The sequence below is a fragment of the Salvia miltiorrhiza genome, chromosome 2 (genome assembly GCF_028751815.1).
Source record: "Salvia miltiorrhiza cultivar Shanhuang (shh) chromosome 2, IMPLAD_Smil_shh, whole genome shotgun sequence".
Taxonomy (NCBI): Eukaryota; Viridiplantae; Streptophyta; class Magnoliopsida; order Lamiales; family Lamiaceae; genus Salvia; species Salvia miltiorrhiza.
In genome coordinates, this window is record NC_080388.1 from 7,870,977 (window position 1) to 7,898,967 (window position 27,991).

Below are 27,991 nucleotides of genomic sequence, written 5' to 3' on the forward strand. Positions count from 1 at the left end.
GTTCAAACCATCTTCGATACTTCTTGATTTCTTCTGGAGATGGTGGGGCTTCTTCGGTCAGAATGGTTCTGAGTAGGGCTGTCGATCGGTTCGGGTTCGGTTACCCATACCCGAATTTTCGGTTACCCGAACCCGAAATTGCCATATTTCACTAACCGTTCCCGAACCGTTTAGGTGTTCGGTTACCCAATAACTGCTTCGGTTACCCGATTCGGTTATTTGGGTATCCGAAATACCCATTTAAAAAATTAAAATTCAAATAATTTGGATTTGAACCTTAGTCTCTAGAAAATACACAAAGCAACTTATCCACTAGACTAAAGCTTATTTTTAAACTTTAAACATATCATAATTTTATTTTAGCTAAGACTCGATTTTTAAATAAAAAATAAATAAATTAATGAATTAATAATTAAAATATATATAATATATATATTAAATAATTTATTAAATAATTTTCGGTTATTTCGGTTAACCCGTTTCGGTTATTGGGTTAACCGATACCCGAAATTTTTCAAAAAATGATACCCGAAACCGAACCGATACCCAAAAAATTCGGTTATTGGATACCCAAACCCGGAAATTTCGGTTCGGTTAACGGATTATCCAAAACCCGATAACCAATTAGACAGCCCTAGTTCTGAGGTGTTGGGCACCTTCTGGAGCAGGGGAGGGTTGAGCTGGGGTGGCTTCTGCGCGTTCAACTCGAACTTCAGCATCTGGAGTTCCCCCTTGACTGATGCCATCTGTATTGGCTCCAGTCTGAACTTCAGACCTTTGGTTGATCTTCTGATACTGAAGCATTTCAGTATCTTCATCTTTGCCAGGTCCTCACACCAAGACAGTAGAGGGCTCGATGTTGTGGATTTCAGCTTTGGAACCTTCAGCGATCTGAACATACTTTTCAGCATCTTGTTCCCTGAAACCATTTGTAGACTCATCAAAGATCACATGAGGTGTTTCTTCAACACAAAGAGTTTGAGTATTAAACACTCGATAGGCTTTGCTTGAACGTTCTGTTCCAGAGTATCCAAGGAAGACTCCTGGATCAGCCTTGCTATCGAAAGTGTTTAACCTCTTCTTATCATTGTTGTGTATGAAACACTTAGAACCGAAAGCATGAAAGTAGGCAATCGATGGCTTTCTGTTCTTCCATAACTCGTATGGAGTTCTTCCATGTCTCTGAGTGAGGAAGGAGCGTTTTCGCGTGTAGCATGCGTTGTTGACTGCTTCGGCCCAAAACTTCAAGGGGAGTTTTGACTCGGCTAGCATCGTCCTTGCTGCTTCCTTTAGAGACCGGTTTCTTCTTTCTGCAACTCCGTTCTGCTGTGGAGTTCTTGCTGCAGAAGTTTGATGATTGATTCCTTGTTCATCACAATACTTACGAATAAAAGTATTGAGGAACTCAGTCCCATGATCTGATCTGATGCTGATGATGTTGACTTCCTTTTCAACGCTCAGTCTTCTCAGCAGCTTTGGCAGTTCCTCCAGTGTCTCTTTCTTCTTGAAGAGAAATATAACCCAAGTATATCGTGAATAATCATCAACGACTACTAAGGTATACTTCCTACCATTGTAGCTTCTTGGAGTGATCGGGCCAAACAAATCCATGTGAAGTAGATGCAGAATCCTTTCAGAGGAGTGTCCTGACTTTGACTTGAATGACATCCGCGTTTGCTTTCCTCTGAGGCATGCTTCACATTCTTGCTTCTTCTGGAACACAATAGAAGGAAGACCTTCTACCAGTTGATGCTTAGCAAGTTTGTTGATTGTCTTGAAGTTGAGATGGTTGAGTCTCTTGTGCCATAGCCAGTTGAGCTCCGAGCTGCTCTTGCTGATGAGGCATGTTTCTGGTGGGCTGTCTTCCCAAGAAACGACGTAGAGACTCCCTTGTCTGAATCCTTTCAGAACCACCTTCTTTTGATTGTTTCTAACAGTGAATTCAACCTTCTTGATCTTCACTGTGAAACCACTGTCACAAAATTGACTCACAGACAACAGATTATGTTTAAGACCAGAAACAAAGCTAACATTACTGATACTGGCGTTACCCATGTTGAGCACACCGTAGCCTTTTGTTTCTCCAATTGAGTTGTCTCCGAATGCAACTTTGGATCCAGCTTTCTCAACATACTGAGATAGATATTCTTTGTAGCCCGTCATGTGCTTCGAACAGCCACTGTCCAGATACCACGTTCTGATTGAAGCTTTGGCCTCTTCCTTCTTTTTATGTTTCCTGACATTGACCTGCAAGGAAGAGTTGCTTCAGGCACCCAATCAAGCTTTGGGTTCTTCAATGTTAGCTCGAGTTCCCTTTGGAACCCATATCTGCTTTAGAATTGGTCTGGCTGATCTCTTGCGCTTTGTTGAATGTATGATCGATGTCGTTGGCGCTTTAGGTGGCACATGAGCATTCTTCTGTTGAGAAATCCTTTTGAAGGCCTCACTCTTGTAGCAGTTCTGTCTGATGAGTGGTTGAGGTCTTCTTTGCTCGGCAAAGTATCTTCCCTGAGATACTCGAGTCTTTGCAGACTTTTGGAGACTTGGCTGATGTCCAGTAGCTTGTTGTCGAGGATGGCTCTTGGTTCGTCTGGACTCAGGCATTGCTTGGTCTCCACGGATGTTGTTCCTTCTGAAACTGAACTGTGGATGTCAGTTTCTGACTTATGTGGCTTTTCTTCCCCCTGGATTGGTGAGGAAGATTCTTCTTGACTCCTGATGTTCCTTCCCGGATCTTTGACTGAAATCTGCTTTCCAGCCTTTTCAATAGAATGATCTGGTTGGGGGCCTCCTTAGCTCGTCTGTAGCTTCGTGGAGGTGGAACATTTGATCTAGCCATCAGTCTGCGCTTGTGAACTTCATCCATATCATGATCCCTTGATTCTTCTGAGGTTGTGATTTCAGAAGGATCGTCCTTTGAGATGATCATGATATCCTTTCCTTTGACAGCTGCACCGATGCTGTTGACCAGGCCTTTCGATGGAAAGTTGCTCATCATGGGAGACTACATCATGCAGTTCTTGACTGTTTCTTCCAGTTTGTGATTGAGCCTCTTTATTTCATGAGATGCTCTTTCACATTCTGAGTTGGAGATTCTGAGCCCTTTTTCCAGTCGACTGTTCTCCATGATTAGCTGATCAAGACACGTTTCATCCGGAAAGTAGATGATTGTCTGATTCTTAGCTCGTTCATCATTGATCTCCTTGTCCATTTTCTGATTCTGCTTGAGGAGATCTTCAAACATTTTCCTCAGCTGACAGTGATCAGTCAATAGCTGATCAAACTCGTCAGTTTCATCGGATGAGCTATCTCCTAATTCTGAGTGGTCTCCTGAAAGCATCAGGAAGTTATCAGTATAAGGAGTTTTTGAGTGAGAGTTTACCTCTGGGCCATTCATTCCATTGTCGTAGCTGTTGTCAGCCACGCTTTCTGATTCATTGGCCATCAGGGCTCGGCTCTCATCATCTGAGCTGGAACTGTCGAAGTTGGATGATTCTGATGTGTCTTTGGAAGAGTCAGCATCGTCAGCAACCAAAGCTTTCTTCTTTGAAAAGCTACGATCTTTCTTAGCTTTCAGTTCCCTGCGCTCAGCTGGAGTCAGATCAGGGCATTCATATCGAAAGTGCCCTTTCTTTCTACATCCAAAGCATTCCAAGTCTTTGATGTCGTAAGCGGTTGACTTCCTTTCTCCGCTTCGATCTGTGGAATGTCTGGAGTTCCCATCTCTTTCTTTTCCTTTGTAGTGCTGCTTGTGGAACCTTCTGTACTTCCGGAACTTGGACTCCATCTTGTTAAATCTTTCAGTCAACAAAGCATATTGACTGAAGAAGTCCTCTGGGTTGAGTTCCGTTGGCTCCTTGATTTGCTTCTTGCCTTCTCTGGTTGAGGCATTCAGAGCAACTCCTCTTGAGGTTGATGGACCATCTTCGTCTGATCCTCCAGCCTTTTTGTTACCAAGATTTCTCAGAAGGTCGAACTCATTTGCCATGAGATCGGAGAAAAGCTTGTTTGTCGGGAGCTGACTGAATCCTGGCTTATGCTGATGAGCGACTGAGTAGATCTGCCATTCTCCACGTGGCAGTGCTCGAAGAATCTTCAGGTTGATTTCTCGTTGAGTGTATTTGTCTTTGGAAATGGATTGAACTTCATTCAAGATAAGATTGAATCTTTGTTCCATTTCCTCGACAGATTCATTCTTGAGCATGAGGAAGGAGTCGAACTTCTGGCAGGCTATGGATAGCTTATTCTCCTTGATTTCCTCAGAACCTACGCACATTCTTTCCAGAATGTCCCACATCTCGTTTGTTGTTCCGCACTTGATGATCTTCATGACATGCTTGTCGGGAACGGTGCCGGAGATGATGCTTTTGGCGAGGTTGTCTAACTCATCTTGCTTCCTTTCTTCTGTGGTGAAGTCTGCCTTTGACTTGGGCTGGACCTCATCGTAAGGATCCTGTCGGAGATCAGCAGGAACCCTTTTGATGGTTTCGGTGATGGTGATCGGTCCGCTGGTGATGACTTCCCACATTCGGCAATGTTGGGCGGTGAGGAAGCTTTCAAGCCGAAACTTCCATATGTCGTATTTTTCAATACTAAACATAGGTAGAGAAGATAATCTGCTTGTGGTTAGTCTCCATCAAAAAAGAGAGACTAGATAACGGCAGATAGAGCAAATTCCAAGCACAAAAAGAAAGAGTAAAACTTTTTCGAGAGCTTTAAGGAAAAGGATCTAGTTCAAATAGAACCTAGTCAGATGCAGATAGTTCTAGCGAACAACCTGCTCTGATACCAATTGTTAGGTCCGGGGGTCTCGAATAGGTGTATGGGGGGGGAGGAATACACCTATAGGCTATTTTTTTGACTATCTACTGACCTCAATCAGAGGGATCTCAGTCAGAGATTAAAACGAAATTTTACACGCAAACAAAGACTCCTGTTTTACTAAAATCAGTTTTGACCAACAGAGTTGACGACTGATACTGAAAGCTCTTCAGTAATGAGTTATCAGTTAAGTTAATGTAACTTAACTGATTCAAATAAGGGCTTCAGTCGTGTTTGCAAAGATAGAGATGATATCGCTCTTCCTTACTATCAGATGATAGTTCAGTCAGATTGATATCATACGCAGCGGAAATTAAACTTAGTTTCACAATAGCCTCGGTGGAGCAAGTTGTTGGATTAAGGTTTCTCTTTGCTGTTAGTCAGTGTTCAGTTTTATCAATTGAAATAGCACAAGTATGAATGTAAAACTGAAAGCTGTAAATAACACAGAGACTTTTACGTGGTTCGGAAAAACCCTTTCCTACATCCACGGCTGGTTGATCAGACCAACAATCCACTCCGCAAGTGCTTGCCTGGTGCACTGCAAACCGTACCCGTGTGTTTGCCTGGTGCACACAACCGTAAACTGAAGATAACCCCTCTTCAGCACCCACACACCTCGCGTAGGATTTCCCTGCTAAGCACACCTCGTGCTCAGACTTTTCACTCAGAGTTCAGAGTACCTTCCTGAACTCCGAATCACTCAAACACTCTTATGGGGGAGAGGTTTAAACGAGTGCCAACTATACTTACAAAGAACAAGTTCTTTGAAGCAAGTTTGACCTTTGGCTTCTGGGTAAACAGATATATGCGTAGGGTCTAAGAGAATGTATGTAATCAGCAGTGACTTATGTGGATGTCAGTTTCTGACTGATGTAGCTTTTCTTCCCCCTGGATTGGTGAGGAAGATTCTTCTTGACTCCTGATGTTCCTTCCCGGATCTTTGCCTGAAATCTGCTTTCCAGCCTTTTCAATAGAATGATCTGGTTGGGGGCCTCCTTAGCTCGTCTGTAGCTTCGTGGAGGTGGAACATTTGATTTAGCCATCAGTCTGCGCTTGCGAACTTCATCCATATCATGATCCCTTGATTCTTCTGAGGTTGTGATTTCAGACATTCTCTTAGACCCTACGCATATATCTGTTTACCCAGAAGCCAAAGGTCAAACTTGCTTCAAAGAACTTGTTCTTTGTAAGTATAGTTGGCACTCGTTTAAACCTCTCCCCCGTAAGAGTGTTTGAGTGATTCGGAGTTCAGGAAGGCACTCTGAACTCTGAGTGAAAAGTCTGAGCACGAGGTGTGCTTAGCAGGGAAATCCTACGCGAGGTGTGTGGGTGCTGAAGAGGGGTTATCTTCAGTTTACGGTTGTGTGCACCAGGCAAACACACGGGTACGGTTTGCAGTGCACCAGGCAAGCACTTGCGGAGTGGATTGTTGGTCTGATCAACCAGCCGTGGATGTAGGAAAGGGTTTTTCCGAACCACGTAAAAGTCTCTGTGTTATTTACAGCTTTCAGTTTTACATTCATACTTGTGCTATTTCAATTGATAAAACTGAACACTGACTAACAGCAAAGAGAAACCTTAATCCAACAACTTGCTCCACCGAGGCTATTGCGAAACTAAGTTTAATTTCCGCTGCGTATGATATCAATCTGACTGAACTATCCTCTTATAGTAAGGAAGAGCGATATCATCTCTATCTTTGCAAACACGACTGAAGCCCTTATTTGAATCAGTTAAGTTCCATTAACTTAACTGATAACTCATTACTGAAGAGCTTTCAGTATCAGTCGTCAACTCTGTTGGTCAAAACTGATTTCAGTAAAACAGGAGTCTTTGTTTGCGTGTAAAGTTTCGTTTTAATCTCTGACTGAGATCCCTCTGATTGAGGTCAGTAGATAGTCATAAAAATAGCCTATAGTCGAGACCCCCGGACCTAACACAATTTTTTTTAATTCAGTTTGATTTTGACGTTAAATTACATTTAGGAGTTATAATCTGAGGATTTGGTGTTATTTAATTTAGATGATTTGTGTTACAATGCATGTAGTTTTTGAATCATATTGTAACTGATTTAGATTAAATTGGTTACACACAATTGATGCATTATGACACAATTGAATTGGGTAAATTGTTGATTTAAGGGCAATTGTGGGGCATTGTATGTGATTTATGTTTGATTTGTACGAGATGAATTAAGGCACGGGTTATGAATAGAGTTCAAAATTTTTATAGGCAAGCCACATTTTTTCGGGCTTGTAAATTTGGGCCATTTATTATTAATTTTGGCGTAAGTGAGCCACATTTGAGCTCGATCGGGCTATTTTGTACATGAGACATGCGTGACTTCACAGTTGCAGCCTGAATGCTAATGTGGAATTTTATTTCATTTTTTTATTTGACATATTTATACACATATACAAATAAATAATAAAATAATACATAATTGAAAAACAACAAATAAAAAAAATTCTACATAAGCGTTCGGGCTCCAACTGTGAATTCATGCATGTCACAGGTGCAAAATAGCCCTATCGAGCCCAAATGTGGATTACTTATGCCGAAATTAATAGTTCAATAATTTAGGGTTAAGTTATTTAGGTCATACTCATGTGCTCCAAGTTATTTAATTGAGCCTCAAGTCATTAGGTCTTTATATAGTTCTTTACGCCTTAGGGTTAATTATCTTGGGATCATTGTTTAAGGACAACAATAGCTGTAGGGTAGAGATATTTATCTCTGAGGGCTTCCCAGGAGGAATTTATATATCGTATTTTTAGTTTCTATCTTATTTCTTCACCTTCACTTGCCTCTACTCTATCAACATGAGAGATTGATTTTCATAGCAATATAAAGATATTTCCCTTTACTCAAGTGATAACAACACAAAAAATCTCTAAGAATAGAGTTAAGGAACTATGGAGACCAGACCTATTCATTCCATCACAAAATCAATCATTAAAGAGATGAATCCAAGGGGATTCACATTAGATGCCACTACTTTTTCAATGATGCTTCAACATTTGGAAACTAAAGGTGTGTTTGCTTTGTGGTATAAGGAAATGATAAACTTCATTTATCACCTTATACCTCGTTTGCTTTGATGTATACTACAAAATTCAAGCAAATTATAAAATATTGGGCAACACCTTTTGCCTTGAGCAAGGTATAATTTTATATTTAAGTACGGATGTTATAATTTTATACCACCTTAGAAAGAAAGATAATTATATTATCATTCAAAACAACCAAAATATAAAAAATATGATCCTCATTTTAAGTGATAAATTTATACTTCATTATATTATCCATCTACTTAGAGGGATAAAAACCAAACACACCCCAAAGGTCAAGATAGTGTTAAATTTGATAAGGTGAAGAAACTTTTACCAATGAAGATCTAATCCAGTCTTTATGGAATTGCAAGTGTCAAACATCAACGTGCTTCAACATGAGAAAGTGTCAAACCATTCACAGAGCAGATTTGGACTTTGTTTGGCGTTGCCGAACTTCTGGTAATAGTGAAGGCAGGATTGAGGGGTGATGCCGTTTCTGCATCTTCGTTATTTAACATGCCAACCACATCGGACATCAGAGGCCGATCACCTGGATTTTCTTGGATGCACAATAGGCCAATCTTTATGTATCTTAACGCAGCTGAAGATGAAGCTGGCATTTCCAGTGTTGGATCAACCAGCTCCAGCGCTCTTCCATGTATCCACGCATTCCAGGTCTGAAATCAGTAAAAATATAAGTGTGAAAGCCATGTAACTTTTTAATTTCTTATACATAGATTAGCAGAAGTTGTTGATCTCAAAAGAAGACTTACATATCCAAGGAGACTAAGATACTCAGAACCATAAAAACCAGTGTTCTTCTTTCCACTGATAATCTCCAGCATCAATACTCCAAACGCGAACACATCAGATTTCACAGAGAAAAGTCCTTCCATGGCATATTCTGGTGACATATAACCACTGCATTTGCAAAACTGGAAATCTGTCATTTTTGCACTACAATGACTTGAATTCATGAGAAATTGCATTTGTACTTACTATGTTCCGACAATCCTTTCAGTATTTGCTTGCAAGTCATTTCCTCCAAAGATTCTTGCCATGCCAAAATCGGAGATTTTGGGGTTCATCTCTGCATCTAGTAGTATATTACTAGCTTTCAGATCCCTATGAACTATTCTGAGTCGGGAATAATGGTGGAGATACAGAATCCCTTGAGCAATGCCCTCAATGATCTGAACGCGTTTGGCCCACTCCAACATCACTCCACTGGTAGGCTCTGCATTCAAATTTGTAAGTTTGTAACAAATGTAGATTCATTCCTTGCTGAATATCACAAATGAAGAGAATATTTATTCAGAAACAAACCAAAGATGAAGAAGTCAAGGCTTTTATTGGGCATGTATTCGTAGACTAAAATCATCTCATCGTTCTCAATGCAGCATCCTAAGATCCCAACAAGGTTTCTGTGCTGTAGTTTGGCAATCACTTCTGTCTCATTTTTGAACTCCTCTAGTCCCTGTCCTGACCTTTTCGACAGCCTTTTCACAGCGACAAACAGTCCATTTAGAAGTTCTCCCTGAAATAAGAACATCATGTGTTCATCTACTGAAACTATACAGTTATATGCATAACAAAGTTTAGTTACCTTGTAAACAGGTCCAAAACCACCCTCTCCAAGCTTGTTCTCCATGGAAAAGTTATTAGTCGACGCGACTATGCTAGAGAAACTGAAAATGGGCAGCTCGTAACCGTCAGTTTTCTCTCCTCCATGACTTTTACCAACTTCAGCGCCTTTCTGACATTCCGCTCCATTTGAGTTCAAATCAAAAAGTAGTAGATTTTGATGTGTGTCCTTGGATTCTGAGCAAAGAGAAAAGATAAACATCAGCTGCACAAAAATGCAATGTGGAATGCAGTATGCATTAGCAAGAAAGTCATACTTTTCTTCATTAGCTTTGGTCGTGCATAACAGAAACCAAAACAAGATAAGAGTAGTGCAGCAGTAATGGGCAACACTAACTCCAAAAGAGGCACTTTTCTCTTCCCTGAAACAATTAGAGAAAGTGATTACTTTAATGCAATACAGAGCAAATGCTACAATCACAAGAAACTAGCTCACCTATTGGTTTCACTTTGACATAAAGATCCACCCCAGCAGAATTATTTGTTGGGCTTTCCAAATCTAGAAAGTCCCCACTAAAAAATATACAGCTTTCTCCACTGCCGTAGGCATAAGCAGTGCAGGGGCAATGTGTTGAGCACTGAAACTCGCATTCATTATTCGGTAATTCCACAGATTCATAGCTTTAAGGAAATCTATTGGTGGCTACCTTGATATATCCTACTTTGTCAGTACAATGCAGCGGTCTTCTTCTAACACATCCACTAGAAAAATTGGATGAATCCCACTCTCCCTCAACTCGTGGTTTGAACCCGTCCAAACACCTACACGCTGGTGCATGATTGGTAGCACACATTGCGTTAAGCCCGCACATGGCATATGCTCGACAGGGATAAGGCTGCGTGATTAGCAGATCCCACGCCTGCCTTGCCTCCGACCACTGGAACAGCATCATTATACCAAAATAGTCCATCACAATCCTAGATAGCACAGACTCATTATTATATGTCACGTATACATCGCCATCGCGTGCAAGGTACGTAAAATTGTTGGGATCTCTCAAGTCGAGCAACGGGAAAGTCCCTCGTTGCCAAGGCCCGCTGCTCCACAACTTTTCTGTGCCTTTTCTAATGGAAAGATCACTGCCTCCATTAGGCCCCATGCCGAATGAATAACTTCCGGAAGCAGGGTCGTTTGGATTCCTCCAAGAAACAAGTTTTACATTTACATCACTAAACCAACGGTATCCGAGCTTTGCACCCGGCAGCAATGTATCCGTCGGGTGCTCAAAGCTCTGCCACAAAATGCCGGAGGCGTTTCTTAAGACGAAATTGCCGGTGTCAAGAATTACTGCCTCAGTGGCATTATAATTTTGGTTGAATGATAAAAATATGTTGAGACCACTTCGAAGGAGTAGAGTACCATTGGCTATTTCTAGTTGTGAGTTGTTATAAAGGGAGTGTGGGATAGGAAGATCTCTATTTAAGACCCAAACAACTGTTCGAAGAGGTATGTTTTTGTACCATATCCCAATATAGTAGTTGGTAGAGTTACCTGCAGGATCAAAGAAGCCCAACTCAAACTTGCCCTCTTTGGAGATTATGGTCTGGTTCGGAAACAGAGATTGGCCAGCTGAAATGGTGTCTAATCCACTGCAAAATTTACTCCAAAAAAATATAATACTAACAGACAAGAAATACGAAATAAACTTGAAAGCCATGCGCATCCTGAAAATTTACCAGATTGTATTCCTCAAAATCTTTCTAAAATATGTGCTGATTGACGCAAAGACAATTCGTCATGATCAGAGAAAGATATTGTGCTTCCCATCACTTTCGACTTGAAGACTGGAACTAATTAGCACAAAAGTCTTCGTTGAAATTTCAACCACAACGTACGGTTACTCTTGAAAACTGATGTTAGAACCACATTTGCAGTGAAACTTCCGATTTTATGTTGGATTGGGCTTGCCTTAGCCATTTACAAACAATGTCCTGCGGCGGTGACGACGGCGGTTTGTATTTCAACCGGCGCGGCAGCTTACCACAGCGGCGAAATTTACGAAGAAGTGGGAGCGTAAATTTTGGTTGAAAAAAAAAACGGTAAGTTCTTTGATTCTTTTTTTTGTTTTGTTTTGTTTTTTTGTTACTTTCAGTTCTGCAAATTAAATAAAAATTCCAAAAAAAAAAAAACAAATTCAACAAAAATCATATTATAAAATTAAGTAAGTATAATTGCAAGTGTTAAAAATCTTTGGGACGGAGTATCTTTTATCTATACAACTAGCACGGCGTGTAGTGACACACTCTTTTATATATATATATTAATTCAGTAATGCCTGTTTATTATTAATCATCAGTGAATGAAACTCGGTTATTGATTAGTGAATGAAACTCGGTTATTATCCTGATATGGATTCAGCTTATGATCCTGAATTTATTTTGTTAAAGCAGTCAATGATATTATTTATTTAAGCGAGATGGAATTAGATTTTATTTTATAATTACTTAAGTCGTGGATTATTTCCAACTCGTGAGTTAATTAAATCTACGGATTTAATTTAGATTCACCTTACAACCTGTCGATTCTAGCAAGGCGGGAAAACATATATCGAAACACGGGATTTATTTGATTAATCAGTGTCAAGCAGATACGAACACGCGATTCATATTGCAATTATGGAATCACCGAGACATAGGAATATATTTCATTTATTCACCACAATCCCATTCTCATACTTTACAACTTTTACATACAAATCCTTCTAATCCTATTTCTTTAAATTACTAACTGCAAAAGGAAGAAATAAAGAAAAAGGGGAAAGGACGTGTGGGTGTGCTGGAGCAGCAGCTCCCACCCCTATCTCTGCATTCTTCTCCCTAGCACACTCAAGTGTGCAGTCCAACTACCTTCTCTATGGCTGCCCCATCCCATCTAATCCATACATCAGCCACCCTACTGCCATCAATCTCGTAGATTACTCAAGTGCAGCTACCACTACACTTTTTCAAATCAGTTTATCAGCAGCAACCTTCTCATTTCATTCCCTTCCCACACTTGGAAGCTTTTGGAGGAGCAGAAATTTCCATCCAGCGTTCTGCCAACTTCAAGGTAAGCTTGGCTTTACTCCTTCCATCTCCTTCCATTAACCAACTGCAATTACTGAAACAACAACACCGATTAATTTCAGTTCAGTTCAATCATTCCAGTTCATTAAACTCAACGGCAAACAGCCAACCAACATTCAGTCACTAAGGTATTAATTCTATATCAAATACCATTCTAGCGAGCATTCGTACCAGAGCATGATCAGTTCATTCATGTAAAATCCCATAGCATCAGTATTAGATTTCACAGACTATAAAAAAGGGATACACCTTAGCTCATAATCAAACACAGACTTAGTCCCAACATTGTTATTTCAATATTCAGTTTGCATTACTCATCGACACTCGCGTAATAGAAACAAACGAGACTAGAGAACTTAGCTTTATGAATAAGACCGGCTGCCTGTTCGGTTGAGCTAAGTCGACGACGACGATGACGGCGGCAGCTCTTACTGCCTCGGCGGAAATCGTGTTACAGCAACAGCAGCACCGCGAATGGAGCAACGACGCTGAACCGCTGATTGAAATGGACGGGGAGATGGCGGCAGAACCATGGCGGTAGAGGCGGAAAAGGAAACGGGGCTCCACTCTCTGCCCACCGTGACATCTGAGTCGGGACGTGAATGGCTCGGAGGAGAGGACGAAACGACGTCCGCTCGCCGATTGATGGCCAGAGGACTGCGACGGCGACGCTTCCAGATTCGGAGGAAATTAGGGCTTCCCTCCGCTCCTTCATTGAATTGAGAGAGACGAATTGAGAGGAGGTATTTGGGGGAAGAGTCCGACGCAGGAGAACGAACGAGACCCCGACTGTTCGCGGGAAATTGCAGCGGCGACAGCGGCGATTTCGATGTCAGGGAGGAATTAGGGCTCGCTTTCACGCCTTGGACGAACAATCAGCAAGAGGAGTTTTCAGGAAAGGAGCCGGCGCGGTCAACTATTGGACGCCGGCAGCTTGAACAGCCGGAGAAGGAAGCGGCGGCGTCGGAGTTCTCGACTGATTTCGAGAGAGAGAAGCCGCGACTGATGTTTGAGGGAGAAATCTCGACTGATTTTGAGAGAAAGAGGGGACCGATTGGAAGAGAGAGAGAGAAATTCAATTGGGCCTTTTTTTTATTTTCCCTTGGGCCGAATTATTGGGCCTTCTTTTAACTGTTGTGGGCTGCAGATTAATTGATAATGAACTGATCTTCCAAATCACTTAAGCCCAGATCCCTGGTTTATAGGCCCTTGTTTTTATTTGAGTTGGGCTGAGGATTATTAACAGATTTGGGCCCCACCTATTTTATTTAATTGGGCTGTTGTATTATCTTAGTTGGGCCTCGTTTGATTTATTTATTTGAGCCCAGCTAATCAATTATTTATTCATTTGGGCCAAGATTTATTTAACTACTTAAGCCAAGGAATTATCTCAATTGAGCCTTTCATATTAATTATTCAGGCCCACTTCTACTTAATAAATTATTAGGCTGCCTTACGTGGGGCCTTTTAATTATTCGAACTTATAACATTACTTGTTCCTATTTATTAAGCCCGGTTGAGTTTTATGAGGTTATACAGCGAATAAGCCAAAGTATTTACTTCTTTTCTATCGATTACCTCGAGTGAGATTTATTTAATCGGCGGATTAGAACACCCTGCGGAGAACGGATTAATTTGAGTTAATTATTCGGCTTCATGAGACGAGACTTAGCTTTTGTTTAAATCCGATAGCCTGGATTAACAATAGAATTTCCCTAATTATTATTTCAGAATAATAATTCATGCATAAAAGGATCATGCATCGTTAATTTCGTATTCTCATTATTTGAGGATTTTGCTCGAGCAGTATCTTATTTATATTCTCGTAATAAAGGTCAAGCACGAGATTAATAATCAGTCAAGGAGCTACTGTACCACAGAAAGTTTCTATCAGGTGGGCATTACTTTCATATATATCAAATGAGTTTAATGTTACAATTGAACGAGTTATTCCGTTATAAAATCTTTGAACTGGAAATTATTTCAACTGTTGTCTTGCCATAAATGTTTAAATTTTGGTATGATATCTATCTGATGTGTTATGTAATCGAATTCGGGTCCTGAGCAGTTGATAGCTATCCTACCAGGGCTAGTGTACACGTATGACCGTGAGTCATCGAGCGGGTTGGCCGGTCAGGTGTCCGTGAGAGGTGGCCACCTCTCCGGCACGCAGTTCCAGATATGATATATTACAAGAGAACTTAGTCTGATCAGACGAACTTTAAGAATCACAAATGAATTTAGTAAGCTTGGGCCTTTAGCGAAAAACCCCCTTGCTGTACTGTTTATGATGGCATGACAATATACAACTTTACGAAGCATGTTATATTTCATTATAGGCTTATGTGCCCACTGAGTACCTTTGTACTCAGCCCTGCATGTATTTATAAATGTGCAGGTTGAGCAGTAGCCGATGGTGATGAAGTGACGAGCAGGATCTTCTTTTGTCTCGATGTTATATGTTTTGAAAAACTCTTGGGTACATTTCTTCATACATGTAATCAGAAACCTTATTACTTCCGCTGCGTACTCAAAGAAGTCTTATATTATTTTGGCTAAGTCGGAGATATCCGAGCTTACTAGTTCAATCGAATCATTGCAACTAAACCTTCGTTATATATATTAGATGTTTCCTTCGTTATCAATGAAAAGTAAAATCCTTCTCTATTTATTCACTCCCCTTTTCTACTCCCGCTTCTTATCTCCCTCCCTTAGTCATGGTTTCCCGGTTTAATTATCCTTAATTAAGTCCGGTCGTGACACGGCGGGTGGCCACAATATATATATATATAGGAATGGGATCATATAGATCCCAATGCTTATAATAGATCCCTAGATCCAAATCTTGACCACACATTTATGACATGTGGCGCATCAAGATGGTGACACGTGGCAAGGATTCCAAGGCAAAATCTGGAGGGGTAAAATTGGAATGTAATTTTCGGATTTAATAATTAAAAAAATATATATATTTTTTTAGATTTTCTCAAAATAGATATATTTTAGATGCATATAGTTTCACACAAAGATGCATAAAGTTTTCACATGAAATGCATAACTTTGAACAGAAAAATGCATTTAATTTTTCCAATTTTGGTATTTTCACCACCCCACCCCATACCACCCCCCAATCCAGCCCACACCACCCCCCAACCCTCTCCATTACCACCCCCCAAAAATAGGCATGTTTCACATGCATATAAAATCAAACAAAAATGCATAAAGTTTTCACATAAAAATGCATTAAATTATACAAAAAATGCATTTAATTTTAATAAATCTGGTAGTTTCGCCACCCCACCCCTGCCCCTGCCCCCCCCCCCAAATTTTTTTTATTTTTTTATTTTTTTCAAAACTGATTTTCAAAAAAAAAAAAAATTGGGGGGGGGGGGTAAGTGGTCAGAAAATCAGTTTTTGAGAAAAAAAAAATAAAAAAATAAAAAAAATTTTGTGGGGGGGTGGGGGTAGGGGTGGGTCAGTGGTCAGAAAATCAGTTTTTAAAAAAATAAAAAAAAAATTTTTTTTTTGGGGGGAGGGGGGGTAGGGGGTGGGTGGGGTGGGGTTCAGGGGTGTGGGGGGTGGGGTGAAATCTTATGCATTTTTATATGAAACTTTATGCATTTTTATATGAAAGTTCATGCATTCTCGTATGAAACTTTATGCATCTAAAATATATCTATTTTGATAAAATCTAATTTTTTTTTTTTCGAAAATTACATTCCAATTTTACCCCTCTCCAGATTTTGCCTTGAAATGCCTTGCCACGTGTCACCATCTTGATGCGTCACATGTCATAAATGTGTGGTCTAGATTTGGATCTACGGATCTATTATAAGCATAGGGATCCACCGGAACCCAACCCTATATATATAGGGTGGAGTTCTATGGAGACCACTTCTTATATAGAGAATGAAGACCAAATCTTGTGCGTCGATCTTGCTTAATCTAACGGTGATCATTCGTCCATTAATTATTGTAATTTTTTCATATTTATTTATTTCCCTAATTACAACTAATCAAATCTTTTATTTATACTCAAATCTCTCCCTCACTGTTCCGTCCCACTCTCCAAACTCACGCTCTCTCTCTCTCTCCTCCTACACGTTCGTAGAAAATACTGATGAACATACTAATGTTCGTTGATATGTTCGTAGAAAAACAAACGAACATACTAAATTTTCTACAAACATAGCAACGAACATTAGTACGTTCATTAGTATTTTCTATGAGAACATTAGTATGTTCGTTTGTTTTTCTACGAACGTGTGGGAGAGAGAGAGAGAGAGAGAGAGAGCGTGAGTTTGGAGAGAGGGACGGAACAATGAGGGAGAGATTTGAGCATAAATAAAAGATTTGATTAGTTGTAATTAGGGAAATAAATAAATATGAAAAAATTACAATAATTAATGGACGAATGATCACCGTTAGATTAAGCAAGATCGACGCACAAGATTTGGTCTTCATTCTCTATATAAGAAGTGGTCTCCATAGATATATATATAGGGGCGCGCTCCAGTGAGACCCCATATTTTTCGTGTAACATGAGTACAATGAATAAGACATATAATACTAATGAACAAAACGTATATCTAATGAACAAGATGTATATACTGATGAAAAATAAAATTTAAAAAATTCGTAATGAATAAGACATATATATTGATGAACAGGACCGTATATACTGATGAACAATGCAGTATATACTGATGAATAATAAAATTTAAAATATTCTGCTCCCTCTAGGATTCGAACCCTGCGAAAAAAAAAAATCACCCTCGAGATACAATATCAGCCATATGATTGATAAAATAAACGCACCAGATCGTGCCCTAGATCTCGCTAAAATTAGGGGGTCTGATTGGAGCGGCCCCCTATATATATATATAGTTTTGATATGCTGGGCGCATATGGTGAGCGACTCCGTGAGCGCTGATCCTAATTCCTAATCAACCTTTTTTATTATTTTTTTCCATTCTCATATCTTTCTCATCTCTCTCTCCTTTTCCTTTCTCTTTTTTAATTATTTTTTTCATTCTCATATCTTTCTCATCTCTCTCTCTCCTTCTCCTTTCTCTGCAACTTACCCCACTTGTTTTTCCCAACTCTCTCGCGTCTATTATTCTTTCTCCATGTCTTCGCAAATCTCTTTTTTTTTTCTTGATTTTTGTTTCCTTACTCCCATTGTCTCTCCATCAGACCTCTATACATGAATTCAGATCATTCCATTTTTTACGTGGATGTCAAATTAAACATGAATTAACATCAACGAAAATTAATAATGAGATGATTGAATTCTTTGTGTGCTCTCTTCTTTCATACTTTCGAAGCAGTCGAAATTATCCAAATTTGCAAAGTAAGAGAATCAAGCAACCATTTTTGTTTTCTTTATGCACCAATTTAACACCAAAAAATAGATGATTTTTTTATGTCATTTTATCCATCATTTTTGCTTGTAAACCAAAGGAGTACGGGTTCTTAAATCTTGAATCGTTAATATTCTGTAAGACAAAAAAAAAATTATAAATTAGTATGAATTTTGATATGGTGGAACTCGACAATTGGGTAAGTTGCAGGAAAGGAGGGAGAGAGAGATAAGAGAATAAAAAATATATTAATAAAAAAAGGGTGATTAGGATTAGCGCTCAGAGGCGCTCACTTTATTCGCCTAGCATATCAAAACTAGGGGTCTCATTGGAGCGGCCCCCTATATATATATATATATATATATATATATAGGGGTGGGCTACCGTGAGAGCACATCTTAAAATAAGAAATAAGAGCAATTTTTAATGTATGAATTTTATGCAGAACACGTATGAATTCGTTGTATAAAGGTATGAATTGTGAAAAATAATTTTTTGCTACCTTTGGGATTCGAACTCAGGACCATAAATCCATCCAACATGATTACGAATCAACCGTAGATCTTGAAGATCTAAGGGCTGAAAATGATTCTTATTTTATATCTTAAGAAATGCTCTTATTTTAACCCTTCCCTATATATATATATATTAATTTTAAATTATGTAAAATATCAAAATGTCATTATTTATAAATTGGTAATAAAAATATTATATTAATTTAAATATTAGTATTTAATTTAAAATAGTACTTCATCCGTCTTATTATTGTTGGTCTATTTTCCTTTTGGGGGTATCCCATTAATATTGGTTTGTTCCTATTTTTGGTAATAATTTTACACTACAAACAATATGGCTCCAAACACCTTTACACACTTTTACACTGCAATCTTATTCTCCTAAATACTCGTGTCCAAAAGAAATAGACTAATAATAATGGGACGGAGGGAGTATATAATAACAATATTATCAACTTAATAAGTATAATATTCAATTTAACAAGTATTATATAATAATAATTAAATAGGTATAATAATAAATAAAATTTATAGATTCAAAAACAAATAAGGTAAGTTAATCTCATCTTTTGCACTAACAAACGAAAACAAAATGATCATAACTTATTCATTTCAAATTTATTTTTTATAATTTTTACATCTAATTAAAGATCTTTTCGTTATCCTTAATTTAACATTCATATTAAATAATTTTTTCATGAATAGAAGTTAATGATTTTTTAAAAGAATTATAAAAAAAAAGGTTTAAAGAAAATTTGGCGGGAAAAAGTGAGAAGAGAGAGAAAATTTGAAGGTAAAAAACTCATACTCCATTCGTCCCATTATTAATGACACGTATTCCATTTTAGGTTGTCCCAACCTAAATGACATGTTTCTATTTTGAAAAATAATAAGGGCTCACTTAAAGCTTAATTTATTCACTAATTACTGCCTAAATAAATCCTTTCTTAATTACACTCATTTCAACTCTACCTCTCTCTCTCTCTCTCTCTGCATTCGTCTCTCACCTTCTTCCTCCCTCACCTTCCGCCTACCTCACCTTCCTCTTGCTCCACGCCGTCGCCTCCGAAGAAGAACCCCACGGCGGAGAAATGACTGGCGGCCGAGAAAGCACCTACGGAGAAGAAGCTTGCTCGCTGGCTTTTTCTGTCTCCCACCGTTCTGCTTTGCGCCGTTCAACGAAACATTTCGATAAGAAGAGAAGAAGCCAAAGGCCGGTAAAAAGCTTGCGAAGGAGGGCGGCGCCGCCGACAAGAAAAAGAGGTGCACCCTGAAGAAGCTTGCTCGCTGGCTTTCTCCGTCTCCAATCGTTCCGCTTTGCACCTTGAAGAACCCTAGTAGCAGCGCGGTGATGGAGTGCGACCAACCTAGGTGATTCTGGTTGTGGTGGATTGGGTGCTGGGGAAGGGAGTGGATCTGGATCTGGATTTTTGTTTGTGGGTTTTGCACAATTCTGGGTTTTACAAAAAAAATTGTGGTTGGCAGAATCTGGATTTTTTATTTTGTTTTGGTTGGCAGAATCGAAAATTCTGGTTGAATTTTGTTTTGATTGGCATATCACTGGTTTGTGGTTGGCTGAATTTTGTTTTGATTAGTAGAATCCAAAATTGTAGCTGAATTCTGGATTTTGCATAATTGTTTCTGGATTTTGCATAATTATTTCGATGATCAACAAAATTTTAAACACATTATTAGTCCCCTAATTTTTCTTCTTCTTTATCTTCGTGCCGAAAAGTAATGTCTCATAAATAGCGGGACGGGGGGAGTATCTTATATTAGGGCATCCACTATGGTGCTACCCCATAGTGGTGCCAAATGTGTGTCACTTTAGTAATTATCTCGTCATGAAACCGAGTATAATGTATTCTACACTTATGCTTGACAATCAAACAAGATTGTCTAATGAGGAGAAGACTGGAATTTAACAAGTCGCTATTGAAATTTCAACGAGTTGTTGAGTTGTTAGAGGGTTGAGCTAATTATAAGCTCTTTAAGGCAACTTATTAGTTGTTTAGGAGTTTATAAGCTTTTTTAAGAGTGTTTGACAAAATAAACTTCTAAACAATTTATTACCTATAAAAATAAGTTCTAAGAGTTTATTAGCTCTCTAAAAAATAAGTTTCACTATCCTCCACTTACTTTTTCATATCTTATATTTCCTTCGTCCACAATATCGTTTCCACTTTGTGGACGGCACGAGTTTTAAGAAAGTGGTGGATAATAGTGAGAAAGGTTGTGAGTGGAGTTTGGGTCTCACTATTGTTATGAGTGGATGTTTGTGGACCCTACTGCTATAAACGAAAGTGGAAACGATATTGTGAACTGATCAAAATGACAAAAGTGGAAACGATATCGTGGATGGAGGGAGTAGTATGTAATAATCATTTTACAAATATTTTTCAACTATATTGATCCTTTCAATTATACTATTTCAAATTCATCTCTTTTCAATGATCTATTTCTAACAAAGATTTTCCCTTTTTAGCATAATTTTTTTTTCTCTAGCTTATAAGCTCAATTATCCAAATAGTTTAACAACTTATAAATTCTTGAAAATTATACTCCCTCCGTCCACAAAGTATTGCCCCATTTACTGTTCGACACAAGTTTTAAGAAAGCTGATAAAGTGATTGTGAGTGAAATATAAGGGCAGTTGACTAAAGTAATAAAAGTAGTTGACTAAAGTGTTATAGGTGTTGTGTGGTGGGTCCACTAGTAATAAAGTGTAATAAAGTATAATATAAAAATAAAATAAGTTGTTGTATGGTGGATCCATTAGTGGCAATTGATGATAAATAACTGAAAGAAAAAAGGGTGTAGTGGTACAAAAAGCAGAGTAGGGCATTACTTTGTGGACAAGGAAAATTTGGTAAGTAGGGCAATATTATTTTATAAACTTTTGAAACATCTTATAAGGAGGCATTCTTGGGTGGACCTGGGTGCATGGTGCACCCGGGTCATAAATGACACTAACACTTACACTAAATGGCACTAATACTAACATTGTCTTTAAATGACACTAACACTATTTTATTTTACAAATGATACTATCACGTTATATAAATAACACTGTCGCGAAATGACACTAACATTAAATGACACTATCATGTTATCGAAATGACACTATACACCCGAGTGCATCGTGCACCCGGGTGCACAGGAGAATTTGTGTCTTATAAGTTGTTGAAACTTATAAACTCCTTAAAATAAACTTAGTCAAACACCCTCTTAGCATACATTAAAACTTGTTTCTAGACTCCATATATATATCAAATATATTTTGAATAATGTAATGTAATTAGTTACTCTTAATATATTTTGTAATACTTTAATATCTAATAAATTAATATATTCTTCTAAATATATAATATTATACTCCCTTCGTCTACCAAAAATAGTCCTAAAGGTGGATGACACAGATTTTAATAAAAATGATTAATATATTGTGAGTGGAGAAAGAGTATCACTTAAATAATAGTGTTTATAATGATAATTAATTGTATTATGAGTGAAGAATAAGGCCCACCATGTGATAGATAGTTTCCAAAAATGGAAATGGACTAATTTTTGTGGACATCCCAAAATAACAAAAAATGACTATTTTTTGTGGACGAATGAAGTATAATTTACATAATTACCCTTAAAATTAAATATGTAATAGGGATATAATAGGTAATCTATATTTTGTGTCCAATACATATATATATATATATATATATATATATATATATATATTGTAACACCCAGCATTTTCACTGCAGTATATATATTATTAATATTATTTTCTATGATTTTAAAGAAGAAAGAGAAGTCTCAATTTTTATGCAAAACCTGAACTTAGTTATTTAACGAGCAGATTATATCGAGATTTTTAAAATCATAGAAGCTCGAGTATTTCATGATTTTAAGGTTGATAGGATTTTATGCAAAAAGCCCAACAATTATGGATAAATGGGCCAAAAGTTGTGTAAGAGTAGAAAGCCCAATAGTTATTTTGGGCTGGAGTAGTCGAGCCCAAGTTATTATATATGAATTCAATTTTAAAATGAATCCCAATAAACCTTTTAACTGGGCTAAGAGTTTTATTATAAAAAGAGGCCCAATAATATTATTGTTTGGGCTAGCAATTTTGTTTTATAACCAAAGCCCAATGTTATATATATGAATTCAGTTCAGATGGGCCAATGGTTATCACTTGGGCCAAGAGGGTGATGTAATAATATAAAGCCCAATGCCTCATAGTTATATTAGAGAATCAGTTATTTTTCTAATGAGCTTTAGTTAGAACACGTAGAGCTTGATACTACACGTATCTTCCAACTTTACACTCAGCTCTCAATTTTACACTCAGCCAAATCCCTCAAACCGACTCAAACGAGTATAAATACGATGAGTTACCATAAATCTTATTTTTCCCCATTCTGCAAACTCCAAACAGTAAAGTAAATATCCATCCAAAACATAAATCGTCCCCAGCAGTTGATCACAACACGCAAGCAGGTAGTATTCTTCCTATAACTCAATGATTCACTCATAGATAGTAATCAAGAATAGTAGAGATAACATCAATTTTCTTTAACACTTACAGCATACATTTAGTTACAACAGTTAATTCAATAATAAAAGGCTGAGTCTTTAAAAGGGAGTCTTGGGCTGTAGATGAACTGCCGATGAAACCATCTCAAACCATCTTGAATCACCGATTCCTGGAACAGAAAATAGTTTGAGATTTATTATTTTGTGATGTTAAAACTGAAATAGAAATTAAATTGGAAGTTTGCTGGAATGAGATTTTGAATTGGGAAATAGAGAAGAGGGAAGGAAGAAGGAGAAGGGGGGATTAGCAGTAGCAGCAGCAGCCGCAGCCGCAGCCGCGAGCCACCACAGCGGAGGCATGGCTGGCGGTGGTGGCCGCCGGCGCTGCCCGCGCCACGGCGGCCGCGGTGGCTGCCGACAGTCGAAAGAAAGAGGGAGATTGAGTGGAAGATAGTGAGATAGAGTGTGAGATAGAGACAGACAGCAGGAAGAAGGGAGAAAGGCAGAACGAGCTAGAGGGAGACAGGAGCGGGGCAGGCGGCGGCGAGCACCGGCGCTGCAAGCGCCGTCGTGGCTTGCGGCGGCCGCCGCGCCCTGAACAGAGAGAGAGAGCGAGAGTTCGAGGGAGAGAGCAGAGACAGAAGTAGAGAGAGAGACAGGGACTTACCTGAGTCAGAAGAGGCGGCGGCGTGACAGAGACAACGGCGGGGCGGCAGGCTTCGCCGGAGAGACGAATTCCAGAGGGGGATGAAGAGAGGTAGAAACCCTAGGATTTTGATTTTATAATTTGGGGATTGAGACTTAGGGAAAAGAGAAATGGAAAGAAAGGAAAGGGGGAGAGAAGAGGCCGACCTCGCCGTGTCGGAGGCGACGAAGGCCGGCGACGGCCGCCGGAGACAGGGAGAGAGAAAGAAATCTGATTTTCTTAACTTTGAGAAGAAGATGGTGGATTTAATTATTTATTAAACTTGTATATTTAATTGGGCTTAAGCTATTTCTGATGGGCTTATTATTATTTCTAGTGGGCTTAGTTAAATAAGATTATTGTTGGCCCTTGATAGTTAATTAGAAGATGGATATAATTTATTTAATTGAACTGAGTAGTAGTTTATTAGTTTGAGCTTAATAATCTTATACGAGGGATTATTAGCTATTAACTAAAATTTAGTTTGATTGATTAATTTATGCTATTATCCAGTCTAATTATGCATAAATTAGACATTAGAATATTTCGAAATTAGATTCTTTAAAGAAGAGGAAAAGAAGGGATTTATATTGTCCCTAAGTAAATAATTATTTATTTCATTAGTGTAAGTAAAGTTATGATTAATGCCAGGATTATGATCATCGCAGTTTAAGTCTATACTGAAATTTGTTGATAAGGTTGTCAATAACAGTTAGTCTTCAGTCCATATTTCAATAGGAATATCACCCTAAGACCTACATAAGTATTCTTTAAGTTAAATCCATATTATTTTCTTATTTACTTAGTTAGTTAATCTATATTAAAGGTCACATACAAAAGAAGGTGAATCCATAGTTCAGAATTACCTAGATCGTCAGACCACGATCAGGTGGGCTTTCTAAACTCAAAATCTGAAGTGCACACTATTTTAATTATGTTTACATGAATGAAGTTATATTAAAGTTATTGACTTGCCAAAATTATTTTATGAATTTGTATGACACCTATCTGGCACCAGAAGTTAATCGAATTCGGATCCTGTTCTATCCAGATGTTAGACAGGATTAGTGTACACAAGGGACCGTGAGCCGATTTAGCATATCGGCCGGCCTAGGACCGTGAGCCGGTTTAGCGTATCGGTCGGTCTAGGTCCGTGAGCTGGTTTAGCATATCGGCCGGTCTAGGACCGTGAGCCGGTTTAGCGTATCGGCCGGTCAGTGACCGTAGAAGGTGGCCACCTTCTCGGCACACAGTTATCATTGCAGATATGGTAGAGTACAAAGAAGTATGTCTGCAGACGCATGTGAAGTTTATGATAATTACAGGGAAGTTTTACAGTTTTGGCGTGCACAGGTTATTTAAATAAAACTCCTGTGTGATGCTTGAGATGGCAAGTTCAATTTATAGCTCTAAGAGCAATCTTTAAAGTTATTTCGGCATGTGACCATTGAGTGCTTTTGAGTACTCAGCCCTGCATATGTTTTCTAAATGTGCAGGTTAAGCTGTGATGCAGATGGATGCCAGCAGAGCAAAGCTTTTGATATATAAGTACTAAATTAGGCTCAGGATTCCATGTCTTCATACATGTAATCCACTTAAGCTATTCCGCTGCAACGCTTAGTGCGTTTTACTTTATTGATGTGTTGCAAAGATTTCAAACTAATAGCTTACAGAATTATGTCACCTGATACTTAGACAACTTGTCGTTATGTATTGCGAGTTGTCTGCTTTTGAGTTTTAGAAAAGATTGTTTATGATTACCAAATATTTTGGTAAATTATTGTTTAAGCAGGTTAGTGATTTTTATTGAGATCTATTTTCTTTTTTATTTTCTTACTTTGTTTTCAGTCACACTTTTCCCCGACTTAACTATTCACTAGCTTAGGTCGGGCTGTGACAAAGATATATATATATATATATATATATATATATATATATATATATATATAGAAAGAGGTTCTAATAAAAACCACTTTTAACATGAGAACTAGGAACCACATCTTAGCCTTTAAAATTGAAGATCTAATGATTATGATTAAGTTGGAAAATATCCGCCTAAAATGGGGTTATTAGTATTAGATACCCTTTTTTTTTTTTACTTTTTAATTAGACTAAGGTTACATTTGTCTTTTAGTAATTAGTTAATTAAACCTAACCATTATTGGATTACTTAATCAAACCTAGTCGTGTGTTTCTATTTTTCGTTAGTAGTGTGTTTTTATACTTTTCGTTTTTAATCTTTTATTTTATGTTCTTAATTTTCTCTCATTCTTTTTCCAAGTCTTCTTTATTCTTCTATACTCTTAATATCCTATACTCTTAATATCAATTATTATTTAAGACGGTTGTAGCAATTGTTGAAGACAGTTGTAGCAGGTATTTAAACACGATGAACACTCAAGGTATTTATTAATTTAGTTTTATTCTCAATTTTAGTTGATTTATTTTCAATTCTTTTAAACATTTTAAATGTTGATTTGATTTTTAGGAAGTTGTTCTTTTACAATGATAATAATAATAATAATAATAATAATAATTATTATTATTATTATTATTATTATTATTTAAATTGATGTTCATGATTTCTGTGAGTTGCATAATCAAATTATGTAGTTGCTTAATTGCATGGCAAAAAAGTGTGTTTTGCACAGATGAATACGTAAACTGCATAGTTCAATGTATTTGTTGTATTCATGTAAGAGTTTAGTGCATACGAATATTTATAATTCCTAGTTGAAATTAAGGGTTTGAACTGAAATTGGAAAATGTGTTTTAATTTTGTGTGGCAATAGTTGGGTTTTAAAATGTTGTGCATAGTTAAATTAGTGTGTTGCATAATTGCATATTTTAACTGCATAGTTGGGATTCTGTCACACCCCAATTCTTGAAACAAGAACTATAACTGGGGTACGGCTCATCATTAGAATATGAACAAGGGAAAAACCTTGTGAAATCCGAAAAAAATGGATAACAATCGGGCTTAGCCCCTTTTGAAGAAGAAAGACAGGTATTCAAGTGGTACGAATCAATCAACAAGCATAATAACTTCAGGATCACAAGTTTAGTGTCATGCTTCGGATAACCAACATTTGGAATGAAATACTTGTGAAATAATAGTCTCGGCTCAACAGAATAAATATATTGTTTAGAGTCACAACATAAAGGTCTTAAGTTAAGAAAACAAAAGACATAGATTGACTAGTTCTACAGCGGAAGTCAAAACACGGAGTTGAACCCTAGCCTCAGCTCGCCCCGTCAGCACCAGCTTAACCTGAAAAACATTTGAAGATTTTTGGGCTAAGTACTAATGTACTTAGTGGGCTGCAACTTTTGAAACATTTCATAATCTGAAGAACAGTTTATCCAATCATAGTGACATGACTTAGAAGGTTTTGAAGTGAAATAACTTCTAAGCATGTTAAAACATTTCATATAATACTTAATTATTTTGCGCGCGTTTGCACACTCTATTCTGTTACTCGCTGTGATCCCGGACCTTTTAGCCACCGACAGATCTCTGTCTCCCGCTTACTTGAACTGAGGGCGTAACCCAGACAAGTTTACTTTGACCTCGGGATGCTACCCAGGCAGCCCCTTATATTTCTCATGCTCCGGAACACATCCAGCCGAGCACCCTTATAACGTCTCTGGTTAGTGCCCGATGGAGATCAACCCACCGAGTCAGCTAACAAGTGTACACAATTCTCAAACAACGTTTTAAGTCATAAGAGAACCTCAATTGATTAACTGTACGAGCCTTAAACATGGTAAAGTGCACAAAAATATTTTATTGGATAAACAGTTTATTTTTCACGAACATTTAAGCTCATTAGCTCAATCATACATTTGGAAAATAAGCCCAACTGTTTAGGCAAAGCCTGTCGTTTAACTTATCTCTGAATCGGAATAGCAGTGCTAATCCTCCTGACGTTCAAAGCCTACAAGAAAACTATTCTTAATAGGTCTCTTAAATCTAAACTCAAGTCACGGTAAAGTGCTTAACATTCTATGATTCACTTAGCCGGGTTTTCAAAATTTAATGAATAAATAAATGAAAACAATTCTCTTGAGTTAAGAACACCAACAATATTCTTACTCGTCTTTCTTTTGTAATTGGAGTTTTAAATAACCAATTAAATTATGATGCAATGCATGACTCATTTCATACTTAAGTACAATAGTGTTTACTTAAAAAAAACAAACACAAGCCCAAGATACATAAACAAAGGCAGACCACTGCCGCCTCTTTCCCCTTTCTCTGCTCTGCACTACTATACTCTACTCTGCTCTGCTCAACCAGCTCTG

At 37.9% G+C, this 27,991-nt stretch overlaps 2 protein-coding genes and 1 long non-coding RNA gene across 4 annotated transcripts; all 3 read right to left on the reverse strand.

Annotated features, from left to right (window-relative positions):
* Positions 1 to 8,095: 8,095 nt before the first annotated feature.
* LOC131012907 (G-type lectin S-receptor-like serine/threonine-protein kinase B120) lies at positions 8,096 to 11,596 on the reverse strand. 2 transcript variants are annotated; one of them, XM_057940882.1, is made up of 7 exons: positions 9,958 to 11,596; positions 9,779 to 9,883; positions 9,484 to 9,698; positions 9,204 to 9,414; positions 8,877 to 9,114; positions 8,651 to 8,798; positions 8,096 to 8,554 (listed from the first exon to the last, which is right to left on the reverse strand). In XM_057940882.1, the coding sequence occupies exons 2-7, from the start codon at positions 9,786 to 9,788 to the stop codon at positions 8,258 to 8,260; spliced, it is 1,119 nt and encodes a 372-aa protein (XP_057796865.1). In that variant the 5' UTR covers positions 9,789 to 9,883; positions 9,958 to 11,596; the 3' UTR covers positions 8,096 to 8,257. The 2 variants fall into 2 exon arrangements, with proteins under 2 accessions (XP_057796865.1, XP_057796867.1); XM_057940884.1 differs by lacking the exon at positions 8,096 to 8,554 and having other exon boundaries at positions 8,652 to 8,812; positions 9,958 to 10,140.
* Positions 10,145 to 13,120, reverse strand: LOC131007938 (G-type lectin S-receptor-like serine/threonine-protein kinase At2g19130). Its single transcript, XM_057934850.1, has 3 exons — positions 13,043 to 13,120; positions 12,738 to 12,817; positions 10,145 to 11,111 (listed from the first exon to the last, which is right to left on the reverse strand). The coding sequence occupies exons 1-3, from the start codon at positions 13,118 to 13,120 to the stop codon at positions 10,145 to 10,147; spliced, it is 1,125 nt and encodes a 374-aa protein (XP_057790833.1).
* Positions 13,121 to 22,971: 9,851 nt separating this feature from the next.
* On the reverse strand, positions 22,972 to 25,520 carry LOC131012909 (uncharacterized). The gene is made up of 2 exons (XR_009097515.1): positions 23,669 to 25,520; positions 22,972 to 23,171 (listed from the first exon to the last, which is right to left on the reverse strand). It is a non-coding gene; the product is annotated as an uncharacterized LOC131012909 (long non-coding RNA).
* Between the last annotated feature and the right edge of the window lie 2,471 nt (positions 25,521 to 27,991).